Raw genomic sequence first — 19,560 nt, 5'->3', positions numbered from 1 at the left:
AGCTCCGAGTCGACACTCGAGGCGGGGAGTTGCTGCCGCCCAGAAGCTACACCGTCAGAATCCCGCCTGCCTGCCGTCACGCTGCCCGACCAAACTCCACTCGACTCGGTAAGACACTTCATCGTAAAACTGTTTGCGGAGCTAACGACGACACCGTTAAGGCAGCTAGACCAGTTGGAGTAAAACTTGCAATTACCGAAGGAGGGGCTAGCGGTGACGCGGAGGCAAGGTTTCGTGCTGACGGTGTGTGAGCATAAAAACCCTCCGATAAGAGACATATTTTTTTATTGATTCGACTAGAAACAGTGAAGTCCGCGAAGTCCGTTTGTCGCCCTCGGGCCTCCTAGACGCCGGTCCTGGTGAGGATCCAGTCGCGCAGGAAGGTCAGGTCGGTGAACACGTCCGGGTACTTGCCGCCGCAGCCCACGCCCCACGACAGGATGCCCACGAGCACGTCGTCCGCCACCAGGGGCCCGCCGATGTCGTCCTGGATGTTGAACAAACAACACTCGTCCGAGAACAGAACTCGCCAGAGATGTGCAACATCTAACCTCGGTAACGAGCAAATTCACGTGTTCTCATGTTGCAAATGCACTTACAATTAGGGACCGGTTAGAATTCGCGGGCTTAATGACCTCTAGGATGAACTTTATGGTTCTACGTACACACGGTCAAATGTCACCCTCTCATTGGCTCCTGTCTTGTGAAGTTGTCCCAATGTAGCGGCCTGGGATTCGATACAGCTTCGGTTGAGTTTTTCTCACTGGCCCAGAGTCATCCAGGTGAGTTGTGAGCCAATAGCAGAGGCAGCACTGAGGTATAACTATTTGAATTTCAGGCTGTCGTGAAATGAATCCGCGAATTTTTCCGGTCTCTACTTATAATATTCGAAACTTGGACACACAATTTAAAGCAGAATTCTTTTATATATAATGCCGAGCGTGATAAATATGATCGTCAAATGAGTTTCGAATAACATTTCTCGACGCGGATCTTACGTAGTTTCAGCTCCCTCCGCTAGAATTCGCTGTCGGAGCAGCAAACTTTTTTTTGGTTATATTATTGCGTGCATCATCCCCGTATCATAGTAAGAATTATTGCTTCCACCATGAGCTGCTTTTTATCTCCAGGGAAAACTTCTCCCTCCTTTTTTTCTCCTTCTTCTTCGCCATTTCACCGGGATCCACGAACTTGTGTCAAGTTGACGACCACACACGCGAATTTCTTAAGTTAAAGCTCAATATTGTGCTAATTTGTATCGTATATGTGATAGGCTACATTACATTAAAGAACTAGACCATAAGTTGGCCGCCAATTTGACGTCAAGTTGAGCCCAACTAAGATTATATAATTTAACAGAAATTATGTTTTATACGGAACAAATTAGTACAAATTGAGCTCCCTAGTTTTTGAGAAAATTTAAAATCGAAATCCCCATGTTTGGTTGCCAACTTTACACACGTGTGATTCTCAAGCATGGCACAGATTGTAGTATCATTAGGGGCATGCATATTTCGCGAAAAGATTCCGAGACCAGTTGAAAGTTAAAACACTGCAGCATCATGTGTGTTTCGTGATTGGGTAGTTTATTTCCTATTTATGTCGATTGTAACAACACCAATCACAGTGATTCAGTGCGGAAGTAAAGGCGTCCTGAGTGGCCCGGTCAAATAAGGCAACGACTTCTCTCGCAGACGGCCGCCAATCGCAAGGAAGTAACCACAGTTGCGGGTGTACCTTGTTGCAGTCTAATAAGTGCTCAGATCTTTTCGCGAAAAATGCTTGCCCCTAAGTATCATGCATAGAGACCCAAAAATTTCGCGGATTCTATTGGTCACCAGTCAAGACATCTACACTTTATCATTGCTTTGATGATTGGTGCATAATTGTTACGCCACTCCCCTCTACGACTGTGGGCCAGGCAACTACCAGCTAGCAGTAGAGAACTCAGCCAATCATCGATTTTATGCCCTGAGAATCCAATGTATTTTGTGTGCTAGCGCACATTTTCACCCCATTTAACTGGCGCCCGGAAATCCATTAAAGGCAGGCTATAGCTATAGGACAACAATACAACTACTTGATGGAAACAGAGACGTAACTAAACTATTTTCCACCCGAGGCAAGAATTCATCTTGGCGCCCCCTTTTATTTTTATTTAAACCAACCAAACCAATACAATACCTTTCCCGACGACACCCCATATCGCCACATATATACCTACTAATTCCTCTTTTACAAATATTTACGATTCAACTTAAGTGGTCAATAAACAGCTTACTTGCAGGCATCTCATTTTTAATACATCGCGTAAAAAAAAAAACCACTTTTTTTTTAACAATTGACGATATACATATGCGTATCTTTGGATAAAAAATAATTCGGTTCTTCTGCCCTGTGTTCTAACACTGCGATATTCAATTGAATATCTGCTGTAGGAAATTATCATTCCGCCAGTTTAGCGGCGACCGGGTCACAAGCCCTGCCTGCCCCCCCCCCCCACCCGGGCCCTTTTTTTCCACTAGTTACGTCTCTGGATGGAAACTCAAGTCATTCAACATAGGGCTGTGGATTTTTAATCCTGGAGCCAGATGAATCCGCGTAAAATTCCCGCGCCTCTGATCACGCAGAACAATGAGGCTAGAGACCTATAAAATTCGCGGATTTATTTCGCGATAGGATAGAGTCCAAATACTTTTGAAATTATTTTGCTTCAGTGATTGGCGCCACAGTTCATCTGAAGGCGCCACAGTTCATCTGAAGGACTCTGGGCCAATGAAAAATCTTTTAACAGAAGAATTAGCGAATGACGATCATTCCAGTCAACAGGTGTTAACGAGTCGGTAACCAATCAGCAGATGTACCTAATTTGCACGAGTGCGTAGAGGATCATGGAGTCTATCCTTTAGGGATTTGAAATCGCGAATTTTACGGGTCTCTAAGTCAATGACTGACTAAGAAGACGGCGCGCTGGCAGCTTTGAATTTATATACTGTATAGAAGTCGCCAGCCCAGGTTAAAATTTCTAATACGGTTTTGAGGTAGTTGGTTAATTCACCGCCGCAATCACCACCATCTCTAGGGCCATCGACTTGTGGTGGTCCCTAGCGGACAAGTGTCGAACTCTTCAAACACCCCTTCCCCCTCCCGTTGAACGAACTTGAGCTGCAGTGAATGATAGGTTGGGGGATGCGGGGGAATGACAGCGGGCGACAGTGCTGCGCTCTAACGTGTAAATAACAACCTAAGACGATACAGGGCGTTACGGCAGCGCACTGCAGCGGTGAAGTTCCCAAGCTGCTCATAATACGCTTTTGAAAGACGTAGAGTAAATCCTATCCACTCGCGACCTTGTATACAGTATATATATTCAAAGCTGGCAGTGAGGTAGGTGGGTGACTCACGTCGCACGCCGTCTTGCCGCCGTCCTCGTAGCCGGCGCACAGCATGGACCTCGTCACGGTGCCCTCCCCGTAGACTGCCTCGCAGGCAGCCCTGGACATGAGCGGCAGACTCACCGCCCGGAGGTCCATCACGTACACCTCCGTCATGGTGGCCTGCGGACGTCGAAACAGCACCGGTCAAGGCCTGGGGCACGCGCGGGATCGAGCACGAAACGACGGGTCGTTACCGCAACGCCGAGATACCACAACGCCGAACTTGCAATAACGCCGAAATACCATAACGCCGAATGCCACAATTTGACCGCAACGCCGACAGCTAGCAAACTTCTGTGTACCACAACGCCGAAATAACAACTGAATGAATTTGTGTGTGTTTCTTAAATGTACCTTAACGCCGAAATACCACAATCAAACCTAACCTTACCTAACCTAACCTAGCGTAATATAACCTAACCTAACTTAACCTAGCCTATCCTATCCTAGCCTAACCTAACCTAGTCTAACCTAACCTAGCCTAACCTAACCTAGTCTAACCTAACCTAGCCTAACCTAAACTAGTCTAACCTAACCTAGAATAACTTAACCTAGCCTAACCTTAACTAGTCTAACCTAACCTTACCTAACCTAACCTTTGTGGCAGTCCTGCAATGACATTTTTCGGCGTTAATGTATTTCGGCGTTGTGGTAGACAGCAGTTTTCTAGCTGTCGGCGTTGTAGTCAATTTGACATTCGGCGTTATGGTTTACGGCGTTATTGTACGTTCTGTGTTGTGGTATTTCGGCGTTGTGGTGCGTCCGCCGAAACGACATGACACAACACGACACACACGACACGTCACGTTTTGTCTGGCAGCAGTTGAACGATGCTGAGGTTACGGCGGGCGAAAATGAATTCATCCCTTCCGGCTCAGATTTTTCTCGTCAGAAATGTGTGGTTCCAGTGATGGCTATTTCCGATATCAGTTTGCTTCCATCCGCCAGCAAAGATGGAACCCATGGACGACAAGAATTCCCCTTGAAAGACCGATATTAACATATTTATTAATGAGTAGTGGAAAAAAAATCGAATGTGTTAACGGGTTTTTTCACTGCAAGAGACAATGAAGGAGAGTATCAAATGCTCTTGTATCCCATTTCGGCCCAGAAAGACCTCTGTTGTGGTAATTTTTTGTTCTTACTTATTCCACATACCAGTTGTTTACAAATATACAAGACTAATTAATTTTTGCTTGCATTCAATTTTTATGACTATTGATTAACCTACCACAAGCACATGGACGTCACACCTAAATGCGAAATATCGAACTGGTTTGAACGTCCAGCCATTGAAGTTCACACGTGTTCGCGCGTAATCTGCAGAGACGGTTGCAGTCACTTCCAATTCATTCACCTTATTTGATTGTTCTGACTTAATCGTCGGAACCTCTTTCCGTCAGAACACGCAACCACTGTAACCGGAGCCTTTCTTGTATTTACATAAAAGCATCGCGCACATACTCAGACGCGGCACGACGCCACAAAAAAAAAAAAAAACCGTCGCCATCAGACGCGACGCGACAACAATCGAGTGACTGCGCCAGCTTCGTCGCGAGCAGACCGTCTGGCGGCTGCAGTGTTCTGCGCATGCGCGAGTGTAAAAAACAATCAATTCGTCAGCAAAGGCATGCCGTAGTGTGTTTATATAGCAGACTAGTTAAATACTGTTTTTCATCGTTACTTCTTATTTAATTTAATATTTCACTTGTAAAGTAACGTCTGATATCCGGCGAGACGTAATAATTTCACGAGAGTGGCTTCAGTTGACGTAATATTAACAATATGCCAGGGAAGTTGACATAACAAAGGTATGCAGTTGGGCCTGTGGTTTGTTGGGAAATAAAAAAATATATTTACTACTGGCTATGATCACTCATTTTTCAAGTCCTAAATGAAGTAGTTTAATTTTCCTTAACGTAGGCCCGACCAAAAATACTTTAGTACACATACTTACATTTACATCGCCCCACCCTGTTAGATTTGCAAGGCTTCCTATCGAGAACACTTGATTGGGTGTTGGCAGCTTGACGGGCTGTATCTTCTCGCTGAACACGAATGATTTTTTCACCTGAAACAAAAAAATAAAATAATATGTTTCTAAAACTATGATCTTCGTGCGGCTGGTTTTTGAAATGCACGTTCGTCAAGAAAGAGTCACCAACCATCAACGTGAAGAATACGCATACGTGCCCAAGTCACCAAATGAATTCGCGAAATACATAGTGTGATAAAAAAAAATACGGTGAATGAATTTTTATACCAGAAACTTCTGACGCTATATCTATTTGAAGTAACAAGCTCGATAGCCTGATCCGTTGAGATAGACAGTGTCAAGTTTGAACAAGTTGTGACTTGTCGGTTGGCTTCCAGAGTCGGAAGAGTGAGGACGTGTTTACCGTGTCTGTCACGCATCATGGATAGAGACCCGGAAATTTCGCCGGATTAATCTGGCCTCAGGATAGAATTCAAAGTCATAGGTATTATCTTTGAAAGATTTGTGCAGTGGGAGTGCATGACTAGATGTAAGTTTTTGGACATACGCCATTGTTAAACACTTTTTCTGTAGAAGAAAACTAAAAACTAAAAAATAAATAAATAAAAATATCCAAAAGACAAAAAACACAAATTAAGCATAAAATTGCTGTTGTCAACAGGATATAAACACCACAAAATATTCCGTAACAGGAATATGGTCAACAAACAAAAAAAAAACCACAAATGTGGTTGTTTTTTTTTCGTTCTCTTAGTACATTTTTCTTTGTTTTTTTTCTTTGTTGACCATATTCCTGTTACGGAATATTTTGTGGTGTTTATATCCTGTTGACAACAGCAATTTTATGCTTAATTTGTGTTTTTTGTCTTTTGGATATTTTTATTTATTTATTTTTTAGTTTTTAGTTTTCTTCTACAGAAAAAGTGTTTAGCAGTGGCGTATGTCCAAAAACTTACATCAAGGCAAAGTCATAGGTGTGTTCAACCCATGTTTGCTATCCCATTGGTTGATTTCACAGAGAAAACTTTTTATCCTTGTTGATTGGCACAACCTGGTTCGCTTACTTCTCTCCTAGCTGAGCATCGGTTGCTGACGGAAGTAGAGGGTTTGTGTTCGAATAACTTCGGTCCAATCATGAACACGGTACGAGAGTGTGGCGGGTAGCATTCCAACTTGCGACTGAATGAATACGTGATTTCGAACAAAGGAGTAAGCATTAAGATTTGTTTGTGAAACGGAGACCAGAGAAACGAGTCGTGCTAAAAGGAAAATGTTTTGACATTGATAGGAGCAGCTGAAGACCTGTCATAAATGCTTCCAAATCGTGAAAATCAACATTGGGATGAGTGCGCGTCGCTAGCCAGGAAGGGTGTTACGAAAGAGGTTAGTTCAGACGTGATGTTTTATTTTGTCCGTGATGAAGTCATTCACCGTATATATTTTGATCACACCTCGCGTGACTGTGATACCGTGTTCATCGAGCGGTCGAGCAAACAGCGCCCGGGTCTTACCCGGACGACGGCGAGGTCGTACACGGGGTAGTTCTGGTACTGCCCGTACATGTGGTACTTGGGGTGGAAGATGATCTGCGAGACCGGGTGGTCCGTGCCGTTGGCGTACTTCTTGCTGCTGCCGACGTAGGCGGTGAACCTTTCCTTCAGCTGCCTGCGAACAGGCGAGGCAGTTCTCGGTCACATGCGGGGTCCAAGGTTGGTCGTGTGGGAGGGGCTAAAAGGACGACCTACCCATCCCCTCTCCACCCCATGTCCCCTATCATCATCATCATCATCATCATCATCATCATAATCATCCATAACCCCCATAACTAGACACCGGAAAAATTCCCGGTTTCAGCGACCTCTTAGGATGGCCTCTCCGATCCTATAAGCACTTTGGAGAACTACACCTGCTCACTGGCTACAAGGACGACCTACCCATCCCCTCTCCACCCCATGCCCTCTATCATCATCATCATCCATAACCCCCATAACTAGACACCGGAAAAATTCCCGGTTTCAGCGACTTCTTAGGATGGCCTCCCCGATCCTATAAGCACTTTGGAGAACTACACCTGCTCACTGGCTACAAGGACGACCTACCCATCCCCTCTCCACCCCATGCCCCCTATCATCATCATCATCATCATCCATAACCCCCATAACTAGACACCGGAAAAATTCCCGGTTTCAGCGACCTCTTATAGGATGGCCTCTCCGATCCTATAAGTACTTTGGAGAACTACACCTGCTCACTGGCTACAAGGACGACCTACCCATCCCCTCTCCACCCCATGCCCCCTATCATCATCATCATCATCATCCATAACCCCCATAACTAGACACCGGAAAAATTCCCGGTTTCAACGACCTCTTAGGATGGCCTCCCCGATCCTATAAGTACTTTGGAGAACTACACCTGCTCACTGGCTACAAGGATGACCTACCCATCCCCTCTCCACCCCATGCCCCCCATCATCATCATCATCATCCATAACCCCCATAACTAGACACCGGAAAAATTCCCGGTTTCAACGACCTCTTAGGAGGGCCTCCCCGATCCTATAAGTACTTTGGAGAACTACACCAGCTCACTGGCTACTAACTAATGACACCACTGTTAAAAGGGATGCTTGAGATTCGATGTTTCTTTTGTTGAGGGTCTTTCATTGGCTCAAGAATCCTTCAAATAATCTGTGGTCCTGTCACTGAAGCAGCTAGAAGGTGGAAAGTTTGTGGATTCTAGACAATTGCGAAATTAATCCGTGAATTCTTCCTGTATCTACCCATAACTATGACCATTAATTTTTCGTGAAAAAAATATATATTTCCAGACCAGCTGTGTGTTAAAAAACTTTTATTTAGCATTGTCAGTATTTTTTTCGTGGTTGACTTGGTTTATTTTAGTGACATAGGTATGACTATTGTCAGCACGCCAGTCACAGCCATCCATTGCAAACGCGTCCCGAACGGCCTGGTCATATAGGGCAGTGGCTTCTCTTGCAGACGGCCGCCAATCACATGGGAACAATCGCTAGCGCGGGCATACTTGAATGCAGTCTACTGAGAAATCAGAAATTATTTTTTCGCGAAAAGTACTTATCTCTATCAATAATTTTAAATAGAATCTTAGTAAATTGAATACTGGATTACCGAATTTGGATCAGTAAAGCTTGTTTTGTAAAAAATTGTAATTAAAAAACCGGAATAGAAAAAATTTCATTCCAGGTCACACCAGATATTTGAATTTTGTTCAGTTGTTCTGTTAATGTATTATTTTACACAAAATCATAAATACAAAACAGTGTTATATATTTCAAATCTTGCTAAGTGTTTCATTCTGGGTAAGAAGGCGCTACGACAAGAAAGTGCGGTAATTTTCTAGACCAGGTAATCTGAAATAAAATAAATTAATTTCTGAATTTTTTTTTAGTTCCTCTTATTCTAATTGCCGGTTCTGATAAACGACATTTCGATATTTTAAGTAGCTAGTTTACCGACTGTTTACCGTTTTAAACAGATTGTTAGGTAAATTCGTGTGAACGGTTGGTTTGGTAAGGCTAGCTACATTTCAAATACTGTAAAATCGTTTCAAATATTTTTAGGTTACACTTACTTTATTTAAACTGACTTGATGTAAGCTTTTGGACATACGCCATTGCTAAAGCACTTGTATGTCTGTAGAGGAAAACTACAAAAAACACAAAAGACAAAAACACAAATTAAGCAAAAAATTGCTGTTGTCAACAGGATAATATTTACCACATAATATTCCATAACAGGAATATGGTCAACAAACAAAGAAAAACAAAGAAAATGGACAAGAAAATGGGTGTTTTTGGTTCTGTTAGTCTATTTTCTTTGTTTTTCTTTGTTTGTTGACCATATTCCTGTTATGTAATATTATGTGGTGTTTATATCCTGTTGACAACAGCAATTTTTTGCTTAATTTGTGTTTTTTGTTTTTTGGGTATATTTAGTTTTCTTCTACAGAAAAAGTGCTTAGCAATGGCGTATGTCCAAAAGCTTACATCAAGTCATGCACTCCCATTGCACAAATCATTCAAAGATAATTTCATTTAAACTGCTGGAAATTTATGTAAACCGTTGGTTAGGTTAAGCAATTCACTTTTAAAAACTTGAAGTGTTGCCTACTGAAAAATACTATTTCAGGAGTTTTAATATGTTCAGACGAGCCCTTACTCTATGAAATCACCACCCCTGCTTCTTTTAATAAACGTGGTCGGTTAAAGAACTGTCTGCCAAGTTGTGTACAAGATGGGTCGTGTGTAGTCGTTGACAGTAATGGACAGAATCATGTCACGGTCCCGCTTTTGAACTAGTTTATAGGAACATGTTTTACTCCGCGACTGGTTTTGTGTATTCAGAACATGCCCCGATAGAGGATGATCCTAATATTTTTACCTAACCGGTTTCGCAAGTAGCCGCTTAAGAATGACATATTTTCCATGCTCGCGTTTTATTGTCTGGTCTCTTGTCAACAAACCATAGCCAAAAATATGACTGCACGTGAGTCGTGTAGCAGCAGAAAATAAGCACGTAAAAAAAACATATGAACTGGTCTATTTTGTGTAAGTTAATGGCGATACAAAATAATTTTGTCATATGATAGCGTTACGCATTAAAAAAATTAACATAAAATTGCGATCGATTCGACAAACAAAATATTGCCGTGTATCATGAGAAGCACTTTCTTCTCAACCATTTTTTTTACTTATATGGTTTACCTTGTGGTTATGTTAGTTAACATATTCACTTAAACTAGTTCATAGGTATCTTACAACAGTGATTAAATATTCTTGAATGTCAAGATTAGCTAGAAAGCACTACACAGGACAACAATCATTCAAAATTCACACGTGGGTGATATTTTTCTCACGATTTACAATTTCGTAAACTACTTTAAAGATAAGATATTAAAAATCAAATATTGCTCATAATAGGTGTAATTACCAAACGGGTGTTGCAGTGTTCATCAATATTTGCGGCATCAATTATATCTCGCATGAGATAAAAACAAGATAAGAAAAACTGACCGGTAAGTTTCGCTACGGTTATAAACTTGATAACATCAACAAGAGTTAAATATTATAAATTATAAAGGAGCAGCCACGAAATATGATTCGTGTCGTGATGATGCCAGTTTTAAACACTACAAATTCAGTTACGTAACGAATAACGACGAAGGTATGAAATATGAAATATATTAATATATATATATATATATATATATATATATATATATATATATATATATATATATTAATATTTATTGTCATCACTAAAATTCATTAGCTTTTCGTAAATAAATAAATAAATATATATATATAACACAATAGTGCTCATACCTATTATGTTTAGTCTACAATTTTCTCAAAAGATATTTAAGTAAGATTACGATTAGCGATCGGTCAATCAAATCCTCAAATCTCCAAATACCATCAAATACTTAGTATTCGAAGGTTTCGATATTTGAGGGGGAAAAAAAGACTCGAAATTCAACACTGATAACCTCTAAAGTTTACTAGTTCAACGTTTTTGTTCATACGTATCCTATTACCACCCCCCAATGTATTGTACTTTTAATATGTAATTATATAAATAAAATTATAGTAGGTATTATTTGTGGAAACTTAGTTTGTGAAACAAACATTTGAAAGGCTGACTGTTTCATCACCATAGTTAATATTTTTGATTTCTTGTACATTAATTTATTTTTGATCCTTGACACCTAAATCCGGATTCAAGGGGTATATTCGAGGTGCACTTGGGATTAGAATTTTAGATTCGGACTCGAGGAGATTGGGAACTGATTCATCACTAATTATTATCACTAGCGTGACCTTGTAAGGATCGAAAATAACGTTTATTAAATATATTTTGTGGAGAAAACAAATTGTTACATAGTAAAAAAAAATTGGTTGTCTGTAAAGTCGGTTTACGGACGATAGTTTAACGTGACAACGTCATTACAAAACATTGATGAAATGATTGCATACTTTTATGAATAAAATTGAATAATTTTTATTGAATTATCACTATTTTGTATGGACACAAAGAAGGAGTGAAATAAAATCTACAATTTAATTGATAAATTTACTTTTATTTGCACTCATTAATTCAAATATGTTTATTACTTTAACGAAGATATTATTTTAATTATAACTTTTATACATGTTTGCTATTTAACTTGTTCCAATTGGTGTTATTCTGTTAAGGATAGGACGATGATAGAAAAAGTAGGAAACGAATGGGAGTTTTTCAAGTTCAATGTGCCTCGAAAATGTCAAATCGATGGTTGTTCCAATCGAGTGGAAGAGAGATAGATGCGGCGTAAGCGTACAATGAGCGTAACGGGACAAAGCGTAACGGGACAATGTGCGTAACGGGACAATGTGCGTAACGGGACAATGTGCGTAACGGGACAATGTGCGTAACGGGACAATGTGCGTAACGGGACAACGAGTCATCCTTTTTCATGCGTGCAGCCGGCGTTCATCGATTTATTAGACGTTGTCACGTCAAAAAATTGTTACATAGTAAAAAAATGCAGAGCGAATATGTTAATCATTTTAAAATAAAATTTCTAGATCAACAGTGATAATAAAATGAAATAGCTAACTGAGCGTGTGATGCTGTTTGCAGAGAGACTTCACTTACTCTCCGATGCACCTGGCAGCCGTCAGGAACCACTTCTCGGAGATGATAGCGCCGCCGCACATAAACATGCCATCATAGTGCACAGCGACCTGCGAACAAACACCTGCTTGTATTTGGTTCAATTTAGCTACCATTCCTTTATATATATATATATATATATATATATCAGTAATTGGTCGAACCCGTTTTTCACCCCAAATCGGAATTTCGAGTTCGATTCTTAGAATCCTTCTCTAGATCTCAAGATCCAGGAAAAAAACTTATTTAAAAAATAATATATATTAAAACCATAAAATATATTTATTTGTTTATAATTTTTTTTCCAGCTCTGTAGTAAGCGCAAAAATATACTTTTATTTCACATCGTCTGAAGATATGAACAGTGTCAACTACACAGGTGCTAATAATTAAATTTCTAAATTTCACTTTCTCAATTTTTTTTTTAGAATCTTTTCCTTCGAATAAGATGATGTTTCAAATACTGTCATTTGAGGATTTGAGAATTTTGGTTGTCCATCCCTAATATATATTCTGTCATGACAGGCCATGAAATACAGCTCTTATAACTTTATTTATGCTGTCATTCCAGGTTAGTGATGAACAGGATCTAGCATGAAGCCACCAGAACGAAATCACTGAATATTTCGGGGGAGCGGCTTCAGTTGACATTTTAGCTACACTAGGCCACAAGTGCTTGTTTTAATAAGGGTCTAAATCTAAGTCCTGTGGTTTGCCGAGCCATAAAATTAAGTAATACTTACGTATTTACTGCAGCCTTAGGTAATGTTTATTTTTTGACAAGATGGCAGGCTCACGGTATAATCTCTTGAGAGAAGGATATAATCTGATACTACGTCATCTTTGATTTAACTGGTTTTTGGTCCAAACAATTGTTTGTAGTTTATTATTGAACATTTGCCTTCGTTAAGGCATAGAAAACAATAATGGTCTATTTGCACCATAAGATAGTTAGTAGCGGCCTTAATTATGTATCAGTGGTGGCCTTATGTAGTTGTGGTCATTCTCCAATATAAATAAAATAAGAACCCCCAGTGATTTCACAGGGGGATTGTTTTGCTTCAGCCAGTCTTATACGTCTTAAAACATTCCGTTAAAATATTTCCAATACTTTAGCGAGACAAAATCTTCAAAAAATTATAGATGAAAAAATGTTTAGTTCAAGTTGACGTCATAAGGATTTTACGTCTCCCCTTTAAGGTGCCCGCCTAGTCAGGGATGTATTTGTGTTTGTGATATGGGATGATAAGTGCGACGCTCGCTGGTTCTTCTAGCGCGGAATCGCCTCTAAGTACAAGGCTCTGAACTAGCAGGCAATCTTCTCGTCATGCATAGGGCAACTATGAGATTTGAGTGGTAACCTTGACATTACATGTCGGAGAAATGAAAATTAAATTGTAATGCTAGTCCCTTGACTACATTCAAGAATCTGTGTGTACCATACCTAAAGATTATTCTGAAAACACGCGTTTTAGCCATTTTTACTCTTCTCAAAATACAGTGTAGAAAATAAATACGAAAACAGAACTTCTCCCCCCCCCCCTTCCCAACATCTTATCCTTTTCGTAAACAGACACAACTCGGATATCTTGATCAGTTTTCAAATCGCGTGTTTTTTCTTCTGAATCTCTGTATATTTACTTTTCCTTGATAGGCAGTCGGAATATAAAATATAGACTTCGACAGCAAACTACGAGAAAATATAATATAATATATGGGACATTGTCTTTTAGTTTCGTGGAAATAGGTACATTATTCAAAAAGTCCACATGATTAGACATTTTGCCCGTAAATATTAAAAATGATCAGATAGGTGCCAAAACGCCCAAAAAAATGTAGTTTGAACACCAATTTGAGTCATTTTCATACACCGTATTAAGTGGTTTAGGGATGAAGCGCTAGGATGGAGTGTTCTACTATTATTGCAGTGACAGTTTGTTAAATGCTATACGTAAGAGGACGCCACTGAGAAACTTAGACATTAATCAAATGTCACTCTGTCACCTGAAATTCTTTAGTTAGGCAGGAGGAAGTCTTACGTATGCACTAAAAAAAATACTCAGTTTTATTTGACAGATAAACGAAAAGAACATTTCCAAGCGAAGGTCAAATATAATTTTTTTTTGTTTGCTATATTTATAGTGGCGTTAACGCTAGATATCACTTATCTGAAAACCACGTCGTATACATTAAGTAATAACTGCAGACAAATAATATATATTATGAAATATTAAAATATAACGTATATTTGAGCAGAGCATTTAAATTTAAAATAAGACAAAAAAGAAATAGTAGCTCAAATAAATGTAATAAAATAACACTTCCCCCCTCCTTTTTTTCTTCTAACACAGACGAAAACTTGCAACTTAACAGACTAAACTTTACCGTGTATGGGTAGTCCTCGATGTTGGCAACACTTCCTCCAGCTATTCTGGAGATGCCACCCGGGCGGCGACCAAGCACTCTGGAGGCGGCCGCGACAGCTGGACAGAAAACATTCCGTGCTTAAGCACTAAGGGCGTTTTTCCAATACGTTCGGGTAAAGTAGAGAATAAGCTCGAGCCTTGTTGGGACGCAACCGTAACCAAACTCGCGGGACAGTTCCAGAACGTGTCCAAACCGAATCCCAATAGGGAAATAAATCGGCAACCGTTTAAATAAACGGTGCGCTACTCGAGGCTAGACACTGGTTTCAGCGCATTCTAGCGGACGTTTCGCAACCATCGATACAAATTTTACGGCAAAAACACTAGAGTTAGTAGTATCATCGCAAATAGAACCGCTTTTCTAATTTTCTAAAGACCTTTTTAAGTTGCGATTATTTCTTGCTGTGACCATTAAAGTGTACGAGTTGTATTCCGGGATATATTCTCCATCATAAAGTTTCATTTGGCACACCAACACACTTGGTATGTCCCCCCCGATGTTCACGAAAGTGACTATGTACGAGTTAACGGCGTCAGACGTGGGTTCGCCTTCTGAACGAAATCAACGAAAAAAACGAGCTCCGCGCAAGCGCGGAATTTGGGCAACAGATCGACAACGGACAAGACACCAAAATCCATACCGTATAAATAAGCCGTGTCCTATCGTGCACTATGAAAACGGTAAGGGTACGGGTGTAGCATATCCAATACACAAACCCAAATTTTTGTGTCTTGGAATACCGGCCTACGCGACGTACACGCGTAGCTAACATTCGCGTAGCGAAAACAACTCGTCAAATATTTCTGAGCACGAATTGACTAACTTGTGACCATATGAAACGCCTGGATTAAGGACCCGCCTAGTAAGGGCTACAATTAGTGTTACTGAGGCGGGATGATGAGTGCGTCGCTCGCTGGTGCTTCTAGAGAAGCCTTAGATGTACATCAAGTTCTGTACCTGCCCGAACATGCCCGAATATTCACCTTCGGCCAACCTCGGGATTTGTTTTATTTTTGCGCAGGAAAAATGAATTCGAATATTAAAAGTGGTCGGTTAGGTTAGCTACATTAAAACACTTTAAAACACTATGGACGGTTAGTTATGTTATTAAAGCTACATTAAAATAAACAGAGAAATATAAAATATAATAAAATATAAATAAACCCGAGGTTGGCCGAAGGTGAATATTCGGGCGTGTTCGGGCAGGGACAGAGCTTGATGTACATCTTAGGCTTCCCGGTGTGCTTCTAGCGCAGTAACGTCTGTGGACTGGCGCGCAGTCTTCTCGTCGTGCATAGGGCAACGATGATGACCGTAACATTATATGACGTATAAATGAATATAAATGTGTAATGCAAAGCCCTTGAGTGCTTTCAAGAATCTGTACTGTGTGTTTCATGCCTAAAAATATTACATTCTTGAAAAACACGTGATTTAGCCATTTTAACTCTACTAAAAAAATACAGTTTATAAACGAAATTCGGAAGCATAAGTGCTCCTACATCCCCGGTGAATTCTGAAATGCTTTTCGTAAACTGAAACTTCTCTGATATCTAAAACATTTTTCATAATCGTGCGGATTTTCCTGGCGGTCTGCACACAGTTTGTGTTCCTCTATACGCTCAAAGGTTTGTTTGTCCCATAAAAATAACTAAAAATTTAAAAAAAAAAACCTTGAGATATTTTGCTTACGTATTTTTTCCTCGACTATAGTTTATATTTCGTCAGAAGAGATAGTGCATTTTTACTGAGTATTTTATCTTGGTAACTTATAATTTAATACATTTTTGTACATGTCATTGCAGCTTTGCACTGTTTTAATGAAGAAAAAAACTCAAAAAAGAAAAGTAAGAAATAAAAAAGAGATAATGAACCCACATAGAACAAGCCTTTTACAGCTTATGTATAGAGACCTGCAAAATTCGCGGATTCATTCGGTGATAGGCTAAAATTCACACACATATACCTCTTAGATAATTTTGCTATTGGCTTACTGTTCATCTGGACGAATCTCAACCAGTTATAAACCCTCAACCAAAGAAGAATCGAATCACAGACAAAACCAGCTGAGACGACTTACAAGTCGGCAGCCAATGAACTTGGCGTTATTTGCCCGAGTGTGCAGGGGTATGTGCAGTCTATCCTGAAGGCCATCGAAACCGCGAATATTGCAAGGTCTCTACTTATGTTGAAAAGATGGACCCAGCGATGAAACTGAACAGTCGTTATGGGCAACACCACGACGAAAGCACAGACGAACACATTCAAATTTAAAATATCAGACAGCAGAAGAATTCCGCGGGAGGAATTTGGTCATGGACAAATAACAGCACAGACGAACACAGTGCGGGCTTGCAACGACGAGACAGTTTCAACAAGAACAGTAAATGCAGACAGACAACGAACCTGGACAACGCAGCAAACACACGAACACAGCGATGAAAATAAACATGCATTATGGACAACAACCACGACGACAGCACATAAGAACACAATAGTTTTTCCATGACAATATAGTTGAAAATTATTGCAATGTCATACATTCAAAAAATTATACTAAAAAAATATTACTCATTGCATGAATCATTTAAAGAACGTAACTTATAGTGCTTGCGTGTCATTTACAAAAATATATATATATATTTGTAGTTGGTCGTCATGTTGTGTATTCAAATGCATTTTCAACTGTAGGATATACATTTACGTCTGAGACGACGTATTCGCACACGAGTTATTGCGGGAGTGAGAGGAAATCACCCAGTTCGTAGTCTAGACGTTTGATGGACTTCGCTATAAATCTGAAGCACCATCTGGTAATTTTTCCAAGTATGGTAAGATATTGGGCTATCACGTGATAAGTGAGCACAGATATCTATACAAAGTGTTTTGTAAGCTAGTAGTAAAAATTTGTTTGTAGCATTACCAGTAAAATTATGTGCATTTTCTCAAAACATTTCTGCAGAAAATACATACTTTGATGCTATACATGAATGTTTATTATCAAATTGGAAACTCTAATACTTGCTCGGTTCTATAAATAATTATTTGTCTACATTTCACAGCAATTTATTATGCAATTTTCGTTGTTCTACTAGTAGTGTTACAAAGAAATATTTTGTTAATTATTTTCAGAAGAGTTTTTTGTAATCATCCAAAATATATATATATTGTGTAACCTTACTTCCGAAATTTAATCAAACAAATTAATGTTTCTAGTAATTGTCTCGAAAATATCTTTGAAGTAATTGTCTTTTTAAATACGCAGCAAAAGCACTAAAATATGGTTGCACATAGATGAATGACGTGTCCAGCCGAAAGTTGTATTGCATTCTGAAAAGATAAACGTTTGTAAATAAATATTTCGCCTCAATATTAATCATGTTTTCACAGTCACCATAAAGTAAGCACAACGATTCTGCAGACCGTATTTTATTTGGACGTACTCGACCAACACGAAATACACACTGGCAGAACCTTAGTTTTTTTTTTTTTTTTTTTTTTGAACTTGCGACAACAATTTTTTGAAGTTTGGCTTTCCATTCTGTTTTTACACTTTGTTAATTACTTCGTTACTTTATTTTTCCCCCGCAAACACATTTTTCATTTAGTGTGTTGATGATTACAAAACCAAGTGGATTCCTCTGCACGAGTGCCAGAGGGCAGTTGTGAAAAAAAAAAAAAAAAACAGATACGAGCTTATAAAGGTAGTTAAATTTATACGCTTTTTCAATTTCGCTGTAGGTAAAACATGATGTTTCCTTTAATTTTTTTTCACGCGATTGTGAAAACCTTTTTAGAGAAGAAAAGCCACGGAGAAAAATTTCACATACAATATGACAAATGACAAACGGTAAAATGTCAAAAACGAATGCCAACTTTCAAATGTAGCTACGTTTGTACGTTTTTCATTTTTCCATACAGGTAAAGCATGACAATTATTTTAAATAGAAGAAAGTTATAAAAAGGTTTCATCAAAATAAAATAAAAATAAAATAAATCACGTATGTTGAGACAAGTGAATTTTCTAAGAATATTTAATCATAATTACTTATCTCAATGTCCTAAAGTAAATAATTACTAAAATGCTTAATTATAAATAATTACATGATTATTTCGTGTCTACAATCACACTTTCAAATCCCTGCTTGGTGTTAACACACAGGCATTAAGTCGTTAAAATATGACCCTATCGTCATTATATGTTATCGGTCGTCTTAGGTGTATGGCTGGCTATGTTAAATGTATGCTGTGAGACATTGTAAGAAGAAGAGTTTTTGTAAAAAAAAAATATATATATAATTAGTTACTTTAATACAAACTAACTATACCTCTGCTTCATATGACTGTGCTAGTATATGCTTAAAATTTTCAGGATTGACCCTACATCAAAATAGCTTAAGCAGAATATTAATAAAGTCATTAATTAACTGTTTATAATTGATAATTTAATAATAATAAAACTCTAAATAGTAAATTAACGACTTAAAAGTTGTTTATATAAAATATAATACAAGATATATGTTCAGTGTCGGCATATAAAAAAACTTAATAAATGTAATCGCATGTACCTTGCTGAATGCGACTTTAAGTACTTATACAAGCTTACCAAGACACGCTGAAGCTAGCAGAACAATTTTTATTATGCCCATCATCTTGTAGCGACTGTGCTGAAGAACCAGCAGCCAGATTACAGCTAAAGTGTTATTGTCACTTTATATAAATAAGTCCACCAGTTATCAGTTAGACGTGAAAAAAAAACAATTGGTATCAGCTGATGATAACGATATGTCAAGTGTAACAACATGCTACATACAGCAACAAAACTTTTGCGCCACCTGGTATCATGAAGAACTTTTTAATGTAACGTGAACACTAGAAGTTAAGGCTTTTGACATGAATAGTATACAAATGTAATTTCTGGGACTGGAGTTTGAGCGTGGAGCGTGGAGCCGGTCAATGACCTTTGACCTCTGACGTCACGGCGACTATCTTGACTCAAAATTCC

The 19,560-nt window shown here is 39.0% G+C and overlaps 1 protein-coding gene across 1 annotated transcript; it reads right to left on the bottom strand.

Moving 5' to 3' along the window:
* Positions 1–268: 268 nt before the first annotated feature.
* Positions 269–19,249, bottom strand: LOC134534451 (trypsin-7-like). The gene is made up of 7 exons (XM_063372920.1): positions 19,162–19,249; positions 14,514–14,611; positions 12,111–12,199; positions 6,945–7,098; positions 5,395–5,508; positions 3,405–3,557; positions 269–487 (listed from the first exon to the last, which is right to left on the bottom strand). Exons 1-7 carry the CDS (start codon positions 19,205–19,207, stop codon positions 344–346), a joined length of 798 nt encoding a protein of 265 aa, XP_063228990.1. The 5' UTR covers positions 19,208–19,249; the 3' UTR covers positions 269–343.
* Between the last annotated feature and the right edge of the window lie 311 nt (positions 19,250–19,560).

Source organism: Bacillus rossius, chromosome 7, assembly GCF_032445375.1.
Source record: "Bacillus rossius redtenbacheri isolate Brsri chromosome 7, Brsri_v3, whole genome shotgun sequence".
In the NCBI taxonomy this organism is placed as follows: domain Eukaryota; kingdom Metazoa; phylum Arthropoda; class Insecta; order Phasmatodea; family Bacillidae; genus Bacillus; species Bacillus rossius.
Note: the sequence above shows the minus strand (reverse complement) of the source record. Positions and strands in the feature narration are given on the sequence as shown.

Bases quoted from the DNA above. Each gene is read 5' to 3' on its own strand.
- LOC134534451 (XM_063372920.1), bottom strand. From the start codon at position 19,207: ATGATGGGCATAATAAAAATTGTTCTGCTAGCTTCAGCGTGTCTTG. The intron at 3,558-5,394 runs GTAAGTATGTGT...CGACGTCCGCAG, and splicing joins CAGGGTGGGGCGATGTAAAT to GCCACCATGACGGAGGTGTA. The intron at 488-3,404 runs GTGAGTCACCCA...TTCAACATCCAG, and splicing joins GCGGCAAGACGGCGTGCGAC to GACGACATCGGCGGGCCCCT.